Source organism: Solanum verrucosum, unplaced genomic scaffold (assembly GCF_900185275.1).
Source record: "Solanum verrucosum unplaced genomic scaffold, falcon-dt-bn FXZP01000196.1, whole genome shotgun sequence".
In the NCBI taxonomy this organism is placed as follows: Eukaryota; Viridiplantae; Streptophyta; class Magnoliopsida; order Solanales; family Solanaceae; genus Solanum; species Solanum verrucosum.
The window spans coordinates 3539004-3555913 of NW_026020420.1; the positions used below are offsets into that span (position 1 = coordinate 3539004).

The 16910-nt window shown below is 36.4% G+C and overlaps 3 protein-coding genes across 3 annotated transcripts; all 3 read left to right on the top strand.

Moving 5' to 3' along the window:
• Window positions 1-19: 19 nt before the first annotated feature.
• Window positions 20-9872, top strand: LOC125806944 (pentatricopeptide repeat-containing protein At5g39710-like). Its single transcript, XM_049486696.1, has 2 exons — window positions 20-1601; window positions 9810-9872. Exons 1-2 carry the CDS (start codon window positions 165-167, stop codon window positions 9870-9872), a joined length of 1500 nt encoding a protein of 499 aa, XP_049342653.1. The 5' UTR covers window positions 20-164.
• LOC125806945 (putative pentatricopeptide repeat-containing protein At5g06400, mitochondrial) lies at window positions 4416-15644 on the top strand. Its single transcript, XM_049486697.1, is given in 8 exon segments — window positions 4416-4546; window positions 9930-11857; window positions 11860-11895; window positions 12051-12111; window positions 12435-12459; window positions 12515-12601; window positions 13561-13653; window positions 13704-15644. Coding segments are annotated over 7 exon segments (4035 nt in total). The 5' UTR covers window positions 4416-4546; window positions 9930-9948; the 3' UTR covers window positions 15528-15644.
• Window positions 4566-6847, top strand: LOC125840990 (pentatricopeptide repeat-containing protein At2g32630-like). Its single transcript, XM_049519984.1, has one exon. It carries the CDS (start codon window positions 4566-4568, stop codon window positions 6486-6488), a length of 1923 nt encoding a protein of 640 aa, XP_049375941.1. The 3' UTR covers window positions 6489-6847.
• Window positions 15645-16910: the final 1266 nt, after the last annotated feature.

The following is a 16910-nucleotide window of genomic DNA, read 5'->3' on the forward strand; positions in this document are numbered from 1 at the left end:
GGAACTCCAAATTACACTTTTCTCCCCGTCGGAAATCAGTCACTGTCGCCGGAAAACATGTATTTGGCTTCTTTTTGCCGGTGACTTATTTCCTCCGATAACCATTGAAATAAATGATTAATGGAGTTCATATGGTGTATTTGCTATGAAAAGGCAAAAACGATATGCTTCATTGTTCGAGTTTTTTCCGGCAGATGGTTAAGTTTGAAGTGAAATTTACAGTTTATTCGATGACAATGGTAACTGATGAATTGTGTAAAATGGGGGAGTTTCATAAGGCAAGAAAGTTCATGGATGGAAAATTTGTGAAACCAAATAATTGCACTTATAAAAAACTATTAAATACATATATAAAGAAACCAGATTATTTTATTGTGAAGGTAATTTTGAGGACAATGGAGAAGGAAGGATGGGATTTCGACCCGAAAAGTTATACACTTCTGATTAAACGTTATTCAACTTTTGGAGAATTTGGAGAAATGAAGAGATTATTTATGGAAATTGAAGAGAAGGGTGTAAAGCCAGATGTTCATTTATACACATCTATGATTAGTGGTTATTGTAAGTTAGGTAATGTTAGAAAGGCATATCAAGTGTTCGACGAAATGACTGAGAGAGGACTTGTTCCTGATGGTCACGCATATGGGGCTTTGATAAATGGGTTGTGCAAGGCTGGACTAATGCAAGAAGCTGAAGTTCTGGTTAACGAGATGCAAAGCAAGGGAATTTGGATTAATCGAGCTATATTTAATACGATGATGGATGGTTATTGTAAGCAGGGTAATGTGGATGAAGCGTTGAGGTTACAGAGAATTATGGAGGATGAAGGACATGAGCCTGATGCAAATGCTTACAATATAATTGCTACTGGCCTGCGTAAGCTAGATTTGCATGACGAGGCAAAGAGGTTGTTGCTCTCGATGGTGGATCGAGGTGTAGCTCCAAATGTATTGTCTTATACGTCTTTGATTGATATTTACTGCAAGCAGGGTTATTTTTTTGAAGCAAAAAGGATACTTAGTGAGATGGAAACTAAGGGAATTAAGCCTAGCACGGGAACGTACAACGCCCTGATAGATGGTTATTTCAAGCACGGAAATTATATTGAAGCAAAAAGGGCATTTATTGAGATGGAAACTAAAGGAGTTAAGCCTAACACGACAACATACACTGCGCTGATAGATGGTTATTGTAAGCAAGGAGATTTTGTTAAAGCTAAAAGGACACTTATTGAGATGGAAAGTACTGGAGTTAAGCCTAACACCAATACATACACTGCACTAATAGATGGTTATTGCCAGAAAGGTATGATGAATGAAGCTTATAAGCTAAGAATTGTCATGGAATCTAAGGACTTGATACCTAACGTCTATACATACACCTCACTTGTACACGGGGAATGCAAATCAGGAAATGTTGATGGTGCTCTGAAGTTTTTCAACGAGATGCCTACAAAGGGTTTAGTTCCGAATGTTGTGACTTACACAGCAGTGATTTCTGGCTTATCAAAAGAAGGCAGATCAGGTGAAGCCCTCCGATTATACAATCAGATGATAGAGGCAGGCGTAATACCCGATGCTGCTGCATGCTCTGCACTTAGTGTGAGAAATTCTTCTCTATAAACTTGTACATCATGAACTTCATTTGGATTAGATTTAGCCAGTCAGAAGTATATATAGCAGATTGTTTTTTATTAAACTGGAATTCACTAAGTTGAACCATTAGATATTGTACATGTCCTTGTGTATATGTTCTTGCTGTAATATCTTCTGCCATGTCTAGAGTTTGTATTCTAGTATGTACATGTGCATGTCAAAAGGATTAAAACTTAAAAGTAAGGACCATATCTTGTCCTTGTTGAAGTCTTCATGTGCAGTATATAGGTGTAGACCCCATACTTGTAAGTTGTAACTTGATATCAGTTGCATGTTGAAAATATGAAGGTCAAGAGCCGTTGCTTGTTGCATATAGAAGAAAAAATTATGCATGGTTAGTACTTCGGATATACTCGGGAGTGTTATCGAAGACAAAATGCTTAAGCTTTGGTAGGACTTGAGCCTTTAAACGCAAAGGACAATTAAAGCATGAACTTTAGTGGAAAGGGTGCAATGAAGGATAAACTAAAATAAGCTGAATGTGATTTAAGAATAATAATTATGAGTACAAATGAAAATTTTAGTAAGGATAAAAGAATTAAAATTTTACAATTAACTTATTGTTTAGCCTTAGGATAAAGCCCATTGGTGATAAGGTGTATGCTTTAGTACCTTTGTGGCTGCACTAAACTGTCAACTAAGTGAGGATGAAGCACTCAACCTGTTTTGCACCTCGCTTCTGAGTTTTTGATAACACTAATACTTCGTTTATACTATCTCCACAATCTTCTTTTCTGATTACTACCCTTTTGGAAATTGTAGTTTTTGGCAGGACAACTGGAGTTGCAAAGGTCCTCTAGCCAATGATTACCATGAAACAGAGAAGAGTACCGAGACTCTAGTAAGACATTTCATTACTAATGGAACTTGGGACAATGCAAAGATGCAGAACATCCTATGAGATAGCACAATTCAGCATATCAAGACCATTGGAATTGGCAAGTATGACAGACAAGGTCTTTTGGTACCTCACAGAAGATGGGAAATATTCCAACAGACCACAATATTGATCAGGTATGGAACTCCAACATTCCCTTTAAGATTTCATTTTTCGTTTGGAAATTCTGGCAGTGAAAACTTTCCTTTGACGAAGTCATTAGCAGATTTGGTATTCTGAAGGATACTCTATGCAACTGGTGCTCTCTTCCTAAAATGAAAATCAAATGCAACATGTTTTTCTTCATGGAGAGGCAGCTCAATATGTGTGGAAGCACTTTGGAGGGCCACTGGCAAGCAGAACTTACAACTGGTGGAATCAAAAATCAAATAACTCCATCGACAAGCTAGTTCTTCAAACTATACCAGGCCTTATCTGTTTGGAGATTTTGAAACAAAGGTCCAAGTGTAGTAATTATGGAGGCTTAAGGAATTTCAACAGATATATGATGATCCAACACATTGGCTGCAGCATTCAGAGTACAATTGCTAAAGCTTATCCAAAAGTTGGTTTGACATTACTTTGGATCACTCCTTGTGAAGCTGAAACCTTCCTCAAACCTTTCTATTGTATGCTGGAAGTTCCCTGAAAATGGCGTCCTTAAATTGAAAACTGACGGAAGCTACTGCCCAGCTAGTGGAAAATCTGGTATGGTGGGAGTTTTGAGGGATGATAGAGGCAATCTCATCTTGGTTTTCTCCTCAGCTTCGAGTTGTTGCAGCAGCACATAAGCAGAAGCTAAGGCTGCCAGTTATGGACTCTGAAAATTCTGAAGAACTTCACCAAAGAGACGGACTCTTTGATCCTATTTCCGATGATTGTGAACAACCAGCAATCCAACTACAAGCTGAACTTCATTATTGAGGAGATACAACAAAGAATGAAACAAGCTAATGTTAAAGCAACTCACTACTTTAGAGAGGCTAACGAAGTAGCGGATCATCTGGTAAAACTGGCTATGAATAGTCAAAAAAAAAATTCTTCCTCCTTTCAACATCTTCCAGCAAGGGCAAAAGGGGCCTTTCTATTTGTATAATTAAATGTTAATCTTATATATGTCGTGAATAAATATGCATATTCCAAATATTTCAATGTAAGAAAGAGATAATATTTTCGAGATAATATAATGTAAAATTCAATGAAATGCCTTCATGTTAAAGATAAAGTGTTTTTACTACACTTTTAATTAAATAAAATTAACGAGTTTTTGTGCCTACAACACCTTGTATAAGTTCCATTTGATGCTTATGTGTATAATAATAAAAAGAGGAGATATATTTAATGTAATTAATTTATTTATGTGATAGACTCTTATGAACACATACATACACTTTTCCAAAATATCAAAGGGTTTATTTCACAGGGTCATTTAATTTATTATCTTAAAAAAATCTTTTTTAAAAAAAAAATCATTTATCTTCAACAAAGAAAAAAGTGACTTTACGAGATAATAACGTATTAATTAAGTAACAATCAAATCAACTCTATTATGAATAGAAAGTGCTTATTAAGAATATTTTATCCGTTTATCATGTGTTCAAATTTTTAATTAAAATAAATTATAATTTAAATGTCTAAATAAAACAATGACAAATTTTAGTTGCACGAGGTGCTAAATTTGAAATTGAGTTGACGGAGAGGAATATTTGGACCAAACTAGTAGCAAAACGTCAAATATGAGGACTAAATGTAACTTCTTAAAAGTGTAGAAGGACAATTTGTATACCTTTTATGAGACCTCATTTGTAATTCAATCAAAATTCTTCACAGCCGTCTTCTCCAAGTTCTCTTAAAAGCTTCAAATTACAATTTTATTAACTCGCCCAGCTCGCCGGAAAACAGGGTATCTCCAGCTCGACGGAAAATAGGGTATGTCCAGTTGCGTTAATAGAGGTAACCTATATTTCTGAAGTTCAGAAATGAAAATTTCAAATTGCACTGTTCAAGTTTATAGGTATTGAATTATTCTTCACATGTCGACTCAAAAGTTTTACCAACCGATAATACAACGTTTTCCCGATAGACCCATTAAAGAAATTGCCAAATTAATCTCCCTCTTTCCCCCTTCCTCTTCTTCTTGCTCAAATTTCTTCACATTCAAGCAAAGTCCCAATCTTGAAACCCATTTAGCCGTGGTTGTAGACTTGTTAAAATCTAAGGAGTTTGCTGAAGCCGAGAATAAATTGAATGCTGTTGTTGTTACTGATGGTATGAGGAAACCAGTTTCAAAAATAGCTTCTTTGTTGAGTGAGAATCATGTTAAGCGTAAGGTTATGGGGAAGATGTTTAATATGTTATTTAGTGTTTATGTTAATAACATGAGGTTTAATGAAGCTCTACAAGTTTTTGATTATATGAAAAAAGGGTGCTTTAGAATTGATGATAGAGCTTGTATGGCTTACTTGCTTGCTATGAAAAGGCAAAGGCAATATGACTCGTTGTTCGAGTTTTTCCATAAGATGGTTGAGTTTAATGTGAAAATTACAGTTTATTCGATGACGGTGGTAGTTGACGGATTGTGTAAAATGGGGGAGGTTTGTGAGGCTAGAAAGCTCGTGGATGAAATGGCTAGTAAAGGGGTGAAGCCAAGTGATTACACGTATAACATATTGTTACAAGCATATATGAAGATACAAGATTTTGTGGCTGTAATGGAGGTTTTGAGGAAAATGGAGAAGGATGGTTTTGATCTCAATATGACTAGTTATACACTTCTGATTAAAGGATATTCAACTTTTGGCGATCTTGTAGAGGTTGAGAGGTTGTTTAAGGAAATAGAAGAGAAGGGTATAGAGCCAAATGTTCATTTATGCACCTCCATGATTAGTGGTTATAGTAAGTTAGGTAATGTTATGAAGGCATTTTCAATGTTTGTTGAAATGGTGGAGAGAGGCCTCATTCCTGATGGTCACACATATGGAGCTTTGATAAATGGCTTCTGCAAGGCTGGACTAATGCAAGGAGCTGAAGTTTTGCTAAATGAAATGCAAGGCAAGGGCATTAGCATAGACCAGGTCATATTTAATACGATGATGGATGGTTACTGTAAGCAAGGTAATGTGGATGAAGCACTAAGGCTACAGACAATTATGGAGGGTGAAGGACATCAGCCTGATGCAAATGCTTACAATATAATTACTACAGGCCTGCGTAAGCTAGAATTGTATGATGAAGCAAAAATGTTGTTGCTCTCAATGGTGGATCAAGGTGTAGCTCCAGATACAATTAGTTATACAACTTTGATCGATATTTATTGCAAGCAGGGAAATTTTGTGGAAGCAAAAAGGGCACTTATTGAGATGGAAACTAAGGGAATTAAGCCTAGCACGGGAACGTACACTACACTGGTAGATGATTATTGCAAGCTGGGAAAAATTGTTGACGCACAAAGGATACTTAGGGTGATGGAAACTGAAGGAGTTAAGCCTAACACAACAACATATACTGCATTGATAGATGGTTATTCCAAGCAAGGAGATTTTGTTAAAGCTAAAAGGATACTTATTGAGATGGAGAGTAACGGAGTTAAGCCTAACACCAATACATACACTGCACTGATAGATGGTTATTGCCAGAAAGGTATGATGAATGAAGCTTATAAGCTAAGAATTGTCATGGAATCTAAGGACTTGGTGGCTAACGTCTATACATACACCTCACTTGTACATGGGGAATGCAAATCAGGAAAGGTAGATGATGCTCTGAAGCTTTTCAATGAGATGCCTACAAAGGGTTTAGTTCCGAATGTTGTGACTTATACAGCAATGATTTCTGGCTTATCAAAAGAAGGCAGATCAGGTGAAGCCCTCCGATTATACAATCAGATGATAGAGGCAGGCGTAATACCCGATGCTGCTGTATACTCTACACTTAGTGTGAGAAATTCTTCTCTATAAACTTGTACATCGTGAACTTTATTTGGATTAGATTTAGCCAGTCAGAAGTATATATAGCAGATTGTTTTTTAATTAAACTGGAATTCACTGAGTTAAACCATTAGCCATTGTACGTGTGCTTTTGTATATTTTATTGTTGTAGAATGCTTCTATTATGTCTAGAGTTTGTATTCTAATATGTACATGTGCATGTCAAAAGGATTAAAAGTAAGGACCATATCTTGTGCTTGTTGAAAAGAGAAGTCTTCATGTGCAGTATATAGGTGTAGACCCCATACTTGTAAGTTGTAACTTGATATCAGTTGCATGTTGAAAATATGAAGGTTAAGAGCCATTGCTTGTTGGATATAGAAGAGAAAATTCTGCATAGTTAGTATTTTTGATATATTTGAGAGTGTTATCGAAGGGAAAAAACTTAAGCTTTGGTGGGACTTAGCCTTTAAACGCAAAGGACAGTGAAAGCATGGACTTTAGTTGGAAATGTGGAAATGAAGGATAAAGTAAAATGAAACGAATGTAATTTACGAATAATAATTGTAAGTACAAATAAAAATTATAGTAAGGATAAAAGAATTTAGAAATTTACGTGTAAGTCATTGTTTAGTGTCGTCTCTTTAGGATAAAGCCCATTGGTGATAAGGTGTATGCTTTAGTACCTTTGTGGCTGCACTGAAGTGCCAACTAAGTGAGGGTGAAGCACTCGAACTGTTTTGCACCTCGCTTCTGAGTCTTTGACAACACCAATACTTGGTCTATACTATCTCCACAATTTTCTTTTCTGATTACTACCCTTCTGGAAATTGTAGTTTTTGGCGGGACAACTGGAGTAGCAAAGGTCCTCTAGCCAATGATTACCATGAAACAGAGAAGAATACCGAGACTCTAGTAAGACATTTCATTACCAATGGAACTTGGGACAATGCAAAGATGCAGAACATCCTATGAGATAGCACAATTCAGCATATCAAGACCATTGGAATTGGCAAGTATGACACTCAAGACAAGGTCTTTTGGGACCTCACAGAAGATGGGAAATATTCCAACAGCCCACAATATTGATCAGGTATGGAACTCCAACATTCCTTTTAAGATTTCATTTTTCGTTTGGAAATTCTGGCAGTGAAAACTTTCCTTTGACGAAGTCATTAGCAGATTTGGTATTCTGAAGGATACTCTATGCAACTGGTGCTCTCTTCCTAAAATGAAAATCAAATGCAACATGTTTTTCTTCATGGAGAGGCAGCTCAATATGTGTGGAAGCACTTTGGAGGGCCACTGGCAATCAGAACTTACAACTGGTGGAATAAAAATTCAAATAACTCCATCGACAAGCTAGTTCTTCAAACTATACCAGGCCTTATCTGCTTGGAGATTTAGAAACAAAAGTCCGAGTGTAGTAATTATGGAGGCTTAAGGAATCTCAACAGATATATGATGATCCAACACATTGGGTGCAGCATTCAGAGTACAATTGCTAAAGCTTATCCAAAAGTTGGTTCGACATAACTTTGGATCACTCTTTGTGAAAAAATTGTGAAGCTGAAACCTTCCTCAAACCTTTCTATTGTATGCTGGAAGTTCCCTGAAAATGGCGTCCTTAAATTGAAAACTGACGGAAGCTACTGCCCAGCTAGTGGAAAATCTGGTATGAGGGGAGTTTTGAGGGATGATAGAGGCAATCTCATCTTCGCTTTCTCCTCACCTTCGAGTGGTAGCAGCATCACAGAAGCAGAAGCTAAGGCCGCCAGTTATGGACTAAGAGCCTCTGCATTTTGAAAAATCTGAAGAATTTCACCAAAGAGACAGACTCTTTGAACCTATTTCCTATGATTGTGAACAACCAGTAATCCAACTACATGCTGAATTTCATCATTGAGGAGATACAACAAAGAATGAAATAAGCTAATGTTAAAGCAACTCACTACTTTAGAGAGGCTAGCGATGTAGTGGATCACCTGGTAAAACTGGCTATGAACAGTCAAAAAAATTCTTCTTTTGCCTCCTTTCAACATCTTCCAGCAAGGGCAAAAGGGCCTTTCTATTTGGATAAAGGTCAAATGCCATCAATTAGATTGAAATATGAGACAAACTTTTTTGCTAGCTTAATATAGATTAGTGTCTTATTGCGGGGGTTAACTTGTAGATATTAGTCTCCTAACCCTCCTTTTGCAAAGGGTAAAGTGTTTTATCCTTGTGTTGTATTGTGAGGTAAGGCCAAGCTGTGGTATGAGGAAATCATGGATTAGTAACTTAATTAAATATAATGAATTGTATTTCTTGTATTTTTAGTTTTGGCCTTTTTTATTGTATCACCTAAACTTGAATGGATTTTGAAACATTGGAATGGTCAACTAAATCCGTATTCGCGCCGGGAAGTCCCACATTAGGATAAACTGCTTCCTAACAAAGGCGACTCGAACCCGAGACCTCTTGGTTAAGGATGAAAGAGTACTTACCACTCTAACACAATTCCAAAGATTTCAATGTTAGAAAGAGATAATACTTTTAAGATACTATAATGGTTAAAGAAAAATATTTCATGTAAAATTCAATTAAATGTCTTCCTATTAAAGATAAAGTGTTTTTACTAGACACTTTTAATTAAATAAAAATTAAGAAGTTTTTGTGCGTATTCTCAAGCGTTCATTATAATAAATAAGTTTACTATTTAAAATATATCACCTCCTTTAGTTACATACATTAGCCTTAATAAGCTATCATACCTTGTATATGTTCCAATTGATGCTTATGTGTATGATAAAAAGAGGTGATATATTTAATGAAATTAATTTATTTATGTGATAAACTCTCACATACATAAACTTTTCCAAAATATGAAGTGTTCGTTCCACATGGTCATTTAACTAATACTTATCTCAATTTTTTTTTAATTCCATTTATTTTCAACAAAAAAAAAGTGACTTTATGAGATAATAACTATTAATTGAATAACAATATGAGAAATCAACTCAATTATGAATAGAAAGTGCTTATTAAGAATACTTTATCCGTTTATTATGTGTTCAAATTTTTAATTAGAAGAAATTATAATTTAAATGTCTAAATAAAATTCAATGACAAATTTAAGTTCCACGAGGTGTAAAATTTGAAATTGAGTTGATGGAGATTGGAGAGGAATAATTGCACCAAATTAGTAGCAAAACGTCAAATATGAGGACTAAGTGTAACTTCTTAAAAGTATAGAGGGTCAATTTGTACACATTTATGAGGACTCATTTGTACTTCAATCAAAGTTCTTTACGCCGTCTTCTCCAACTTCTCTTAAAAAGCTTAACACTATAGTTTTATTAATTTGCTGAGCTCGCCGGGAACTCGCCGAAACTCGCCGGAAAACATGGCATCTGCACTTGTGTTAAGAGGTAACCTTTATTTCTAAAGTTCAGAAATGAAAATTTCAAATTGCAGTGCTCAAGTTTATAGGTATTGAGTTGTTCTTCACATGTCGACTCAAAAGTTTTACCAACGGGTAAAACAACGTTTTCCCAAGAGACCCATTAAAGAAATTGCCAAATTAATCTCCCTCTTTCCCCCTTCCCCTTCCCCTTCTTCTTGCTCAAATTTCTTCAATTTCAAGCAAAGTCCCAATCTTGAAACCCATTTAGCCTTGGTTGTGGACTTGTTAAAATCCAAGGAGTTTGCTGAAGCCGAGAATATATTGAATGCTGTTGTTGTTACTGATGGTTTGAGGAAACCAGTTTCAAAATTAGCTTCTTTGTTGAGTGAGAATCATGTAAAGCGTAAGGTTATGGGGAAGATGTTTAATATGTTATTTAGTGTTTATGTTAATAACATGAGGTTTAATGAAGCTCTACAAGTTTTTGATTATATGAAAAAAGGGTGCTTTAGAATTGATGATAGAGCTTGTATGGCTTACTTGCTTGCTATGAAAAGGCAAAGGCAATATGACTCGCTGTTCGAGTTTTTCCATAAGATGGTTGAGTTTAATGTGAAAATTACAGTTTATTCGATGACGGTGGTAGTTGACGGATTGTGTAAAATGGGGGAGGTTTGTGAGGCTAGAAAGCTCGTGGATGAAATGGCTAGTAAAGGGGTGAAACCAAGTGATTACACGTATAACATATTGTTACAAGCATATATGAAGATACAAGATTTTGTGGCTGTAATGGAGGTTTTGAGGAAAATGGAGAAGGATGGTTTTGATCTCAATATGACTAGTTATACACTTCTGATTAAAGGATATTCAACTTTTGGCGATCTTGTAGAGGTTGAGAGGTTGTTTAAGGAAATAGAAGAGAAGGGTATAGAGCCAAATGTTCATTTATGCACCTCCATGATTAGTGGTTATAGTAAGTTAGGTAATGTTATGAAGGCATTTTCAACGTTTGTTGAAATGGTGGAGAGAGGCCTCATTCCTGATGGTCACACATATGGAGCTTTGATAAATGGCTTCTGCAAGGCTGGACTAATGCAAGGAGCTGAAGTTTTGCTAAATGAGATGCAAGGCAAGCGCATTAGCATAGACCGGGTCATATTTAATACAATGATGGATGGTTACTGTAAGCAGGGTAATGTGGATGAAGCACTGAGGCTACAGACAATTATGGAGGGTGAAGGACATCAGCCTGATGCAAATGCTTACAATATAATTGCTACGGGCCTGCGTAAGCTAGAATTGTATGATGAAGCAAAAATGGTGTTGCTCTCAATGGTGGATCGAGGTGTAGCTCCAGATACAGTTAGTTATACAACTTTGATTGATATTTATTGCAAGCAGGGAAATTTTGTGGAAGCAAAAAGGGCACTTATTGAGATGGAAACTAAGGGACTTAAGCCTAACACGGCAACATACACTACACTGGTAGATGGTTATTGCAAGCTGGGAAAAATTGTTGACGCGAAAAGGATACTTAGGGTGATGGAAACTGAGGGAGTTAAGCCTAACACAACAACAAACAGTGCCTGTGCCCTGACAGACGGTTATTGCAAGCAGGGAGATTTCATTGAAGCAAAAACTGTATTTAGTGAGATTGGAACTAAGGGAGTTAAGCCTAACACAGTAACGTACACTGCCCTGATAGATGGTTATTGCAAGGTGCGAAATCCTGCTAAAGCTGAAAAGGTACTTATTGAGATGGAAACTAAGGGAGTTAAGCCTAACACGGTAACGTACACTGCACTGATAGATGGTTGTTGCAAGGTGGGAAATATTGCTAAAGCAATAAAGATACTTATTGAGATGGAAACTAAGGGAGTGAAGCCTAACACTGTAACGTACACTGCCCTGATAGATGGTTGTTGCAAGGTGGGAAATATTGCTAAAGCAATAAAGGTACTTCTTGAGATGGAAAATAAGGGAGTTAAGCCTAACGCAATTACTTACAATGCCCTGAAGATGGTTATTGTAAGAAAGGTACGATGAAAGAAGGTTTGAGATGGATACTAAGGGAGTTAAAGTAACACAATTACTTACAATGCCCTGCAGATGGTTATTGTAAGAAAGGTACGAAGGTTTAAGGATTGTCATGATGTCCCAGATGTCTATACATACACCTCTTATATTACATCGGGAATGCATATCAGGAAAAGCAGATGCTGCTTTGAAGCTTTTCATCGAGATTATTACACAGTTTAAATTGCTCCAGTAAGTCCAAAGTTCAGGCCATCTCTTTGAAGTTCTTGACTAATCAGGATATAGCGCATATACTAGATTATGTTGGCTACATTGCACTAGGATGATCCCTGTATCTATTGATACATCACTCCAAGGAATTATTACATGTCTGCAGAGTTTAGAAATCTGTTGTTTCATCTGTCAAATATTGAAGCACCAGATAACTATACTATTTGTATCTTTTTTCATATTGTTTGATTGATGTACATTGAGCAAATCTAAATCTATATCTCCTCTCAAAAATTTGTATTACAGATAAACTGAGTGACCATGAATGTTTATGACTTTGATAGGTATGCTCTCTTTTACACCTTTCTAGTACGTTACAGCTGTGACGTATTAAATTCTGAATATATTATGTCCTCTGATGCAGTCTACAGTACCTTCAAAGACATTTTCTGGCACTCATATAAGGACCATTTTAGCTGGATGTGCTCGATCATCAGTGGAGTACTGTGAAGTTCTCCTTCTGCATTCCTCACTTTCCTTACAGAGACTCTGGTCACCAACTTTCCTCTTTCTGAATTTGTGAAGACAATTGGTATCAGTCTGTTGATACACTTAACTTTTTCAGATAGAGTATAGAGAGAAGATTCAATTACAGTTGAGTGGAACGGCGAGTTGTAAGAGATTGTTGAAAGAGAAGTGTTGATGAAGATGCTGAGCTATGAAAACATCGACAAGGTGAAGACAATGTTGAAAGAACTGAAGAGGAAGTAGAGCATGACAATACTGCATTTATGCCACATTCTAATGATATGTTGCTTGGTTACTTTACCTTGAAAAGTTCAGTTCCTAAGGGAACAAAGTTCAAAATCAACAAGGGTTTGTAAAATGAAGGGAATGTATAACTAGGGTGCAGCCGCACTATTTTGTTTGGGAATGTATTAAACATTGTTGTATGTTTTGGAAATTCTTATGCTTTTATTTAGGAATATTATGTGATGTGAAATAATGACATTTGTTTTTTCTCGCTCTGAAATCAACAAAATAAAAAGAAAAATAGATGATAAAAATTAAAAATACACAAAACCAAACTTGATAATTGTTTTTTTCACCCTGAGAAAGCCTTGTATAAAAAAAGACATTTTTGAATCAATGGGTCAATGAAGAGGAGTTATCACTAATCACACACACCTTCATTCTTGATTAGAGTTTCAGGTTCTAGTTTCTATGGAACTTAGGGAACGTTTTATTCTCAATGTGGAACTTTCCGTGGAATTTATGAAGCCTTTTATCCTCAATATGAAACTTTCTGATGTGAATTTTAATTTTAGTCGGAATTCAATGTGAATAACAAACATCGGGTGGGAACCCAAAAACAAAAACACAACTTTAAAAAAGGGACTTAATGGATATTTCAAGAAGCATTTGGGCCAAATTTCGACTCTTTCAAAACTACAAAAATGCTAAATTCAGCTGACGCCGTCTTCCCCAGTTACTGAAGAAACAAACCTCGCCGGGAACTGGACTCCGTCACCGGAAAAACATGTCATCAGTGTCATCCTTCCGGTAATCTCTTCAAACCCATAAAACTTCCATTGTAAAAATCTCAACTTTATTCTCAAATGTCGACTCAAAAGTTTTACCAAACTGCAAAACAACTTTTTTCCAAAAAACCAAGTGAAGAAATTGCTAAATTGATCTCCAATACTCTGATAAATTTCAGTTCTACAAAGAAAATCCCCCCATCTCTAACTTCCTACCTTAATCCCCAAGTAATCCATCTTGTTTTTTCAAACCCATCTTTCTCTACACAATCTTGTTTAAGTTTCTTCAAATTTCTCCAAAAAAATCAATCTTTCGAAAGACCCAATCTTGAATCACATATTGCCTTGTTTTTGCGCTTGTTTAAAGCCAGGAAGTTTGCTGAAGCCAAAAGTATATTGTATACTGTTGCTTCGGATGATAGTTTAAGGAAACCAATTTCAGAAATAGCTTCTCTTTTGGGTGCGAATCGTGTAGAACACAAAGTTATGGGGAAGATGTTTGACATGTTGTTTAGGGTTTATGTTGATAGTATGAGGTTTAAGGAAGCTCTTGAGGTTTTTGAGTATATGAAGAATGGTGGGTTTGAAATAGATGATAGATCTTGTATGGTTTACTTACTTGCTATGAAAAGGCGAAAACAGTATGACTCGCTGGTTGAGTTTTTCGAGATGATGGTTGAATTTGATGTGAGAATTACGGTGTATTCTATGACGATGGTAATCGACGGGTTGTGTAAAGTAGGAGAGGTTAGCAAGGCAAGAAAACTCATGGATGAAATGGTTAGTAAAGGGGTGAAACCAAATGTGTACACTTACAACACATTATTAGATGCTTGTATGAAGAAGCCAGATTTTGTGGCTCTGAAGGAGATTTTGATGGCTATGGAGAAAGAGGGGTTGGATCTTGATGTGACGAGTTATACTCTTCTGATTGACGGGTATTGTAATATTGGCAATCTTAAAGAGGTTGAGAGGTTGTTTAGGGAAATAGAAGGGAAAGGCATAGAGCCAGATGTTCATTTATACACCTCTATGATTAGTGGTTGTAGTAAGTTAGGTAACGTCAAAAAAGCGTTTTCATTGTTTGATGAAATGGTGGAGATGGGTCTTGTTCCGAATGCTCACACATATGGAGCTTTGATAAATTGCTTGTGCAAGGCTGGACAGATGCAAGCTGCTGAAGTTTTACTTAATGAGATGCAAAGTAAGGGGATTGATATAGGTCCAGTTATATTTAATACAATGATGGATGGTTACTGTAAGCAAGGTAATATAGATGAAGCATGGAGGCTGCAAAAAATTATGGAGGGCAAAGGGTATGAATCTGATGTATATGTTTATAACATAATTGCTACTGGATTGTGTAAGTTAGATCGGTGCGAGGAAGCAAAGACGTGGTTGTTCTCAATGGTGGATCGAGGTGTAGCTCCAAACGAAGTTGCTCATACAACTTTGATCAGTATTTATTCTAAGGAAGGAAATTTTGTTGAAGCAAAAAGGACACTTCGTGAGATGGAAGCAAAGGGAGTTAAGCCTAATACGGCAACGTACAATACCCTGATAGATGGTTATTGCAAGAAGGGTATGATGAAGGAAGCATATAAGCTAAAGAATGTTATGGAATGTAAAGGCCTGAAACCTGATCTCTATACATACACCTCACTTGTACACGGGGAATGCATATCAGGAAAGGTAGATGATGCTCTGAAACTTTTCAACGAGATGCCTCGAGAAGGTTTAGTTCCAAATGTGGTGACTTACACAGCAATGATTTCTGGCTTATCGAAAGAGGGCAGATCAGATGAAGCCTTCAGATTATATGATGAGATGATAGAGGCAGGACTTACACCTGATGCTAGCGCATATTCTGCTCTCGTGGGCAGTCTTCATGGTTGACGTTTATTTAGTATGTGAAGTTGTTCTAGGAACTTGTAATCGTAAACATCAAAAGTAAATCAAATTTAGCTAATTGGAGATATAACAGATTGTTCAATATATCCTCCAGATGTTTTATATAAAAGGAATATATTGCAGGACACTCTCAGAGATTCAATGTGCCTGGCTTGTTGCTTGTCATTGCAGATCTTATGTTGTCCTTAGACATGGTCCGACATTATCTGTTATACATTTACAAAAGATTCAAGAAAGAGCAAAGGCACTGCTCAGATAGTCAGATCTAAGCTGCTTGAATTCCTCTTATGATTTTAGCACATTAATCTACAGGAGGATGATAGGGCTATGATATCTGTAAGTATCTGGAGGACTTTATGGTCTTAAAAGATAAGTTTTGTTTTGACGCAGTCTTGATGAGAAAACCACTGCTTAGTGTATTATCTCAAACTTTGGAGGCTCTTGGTTCAAAATATATTTTGCTAGCTCACACATTTTTTCTCTAAGCTATGTTACTTTCTTTGTTGTCCAGTACAATATTCTCTTGAGAATGGAAGAACCAGAAGAAAAAAGTGGTGGATGATGGCAACTTTGTAGGTAACGTCGCATTTTTTTGACCGAGTGGCCTAGCTCTAATCTTAATCTATACCGCGTGTAAGCTTTTAGCAAAAGCATGATGTGGTTTAGAAGTTGGATCATTCTTGTGCAACAGTCATGTGATATTAGTGTCAGTTATTCTCACAAGGAAGAAGAAAAAGAAACACATCTCTGTGTTTCTTGTACTAGATGATGGAAAAGACTTCTCAGATATGCAGTGTGTTTTAATACTGAGGTGAAAGAATAGATTATAGATGTCTTGTGGCAACTGGCAACTCTCATCATTGTGGCTGATTGGCTTCTGAGGCTCAATATCTATGCAGCACCCAGTCCAATTGTTAATAGGTTAGTATGACGATGGTCTTTGTTCCTTGACTTCGAGACCCAAGCACACTTGTCAAAGTTGCCAACACTCTCTGCTGATTCAGAGAATTGGGTTCCAAGTAATTTATCAGGCAAGCAATAAACTGGCCATATATGTGACTTTCTCATACTTGTTTTCGATAGTCTGCCTTCTGAAGCTGTCTGTAACTTTCAAAAGAAACGAAGCATGAGGTTTTGTTTGCCAGAGACTTGTTTGGTTAAGATCTTCTTATAATCTTTTGGAAAAAACATTTAAGTGGAGTTCATCTCACAGAACATTTGCAACCCTTAAGAAAACTGCAACTCTCTATGCACTTATTCTTTTTGCACAAAAAATTTCTTCAAGAATAGTCCAAATGCCTAGTAGCTCCAACTTTTTGCATCATCATGGGAGTAATCTTATAATTATATTAGCTATGAGATATCTCC

Excerpts from the sequence above, each read along its gene's own strand:
- LOC125806944 (XM_049486696.1), top strand. The coding sequence starts at position 165 with ATGCTTCATTGTTCGAGTTTTTTCCGGCAGATGGTTAAGTTTGAAGTG. Across the intron at positions 1,602-9,809 it reads CTGCATGCTCTGCACTTAGT|CTCGCCGGGAACTCGCCGAA; the intron begins GTGAGAAATTCT and ends TAATTTGCTGAG.
- LOC125840990 (XM_049519984.1), top strand. The coding sequence starts at position 4,566 with ATGTCGACTCAAAAGTTTTACCAACCGATAATACAACGTTTTCCCGAT.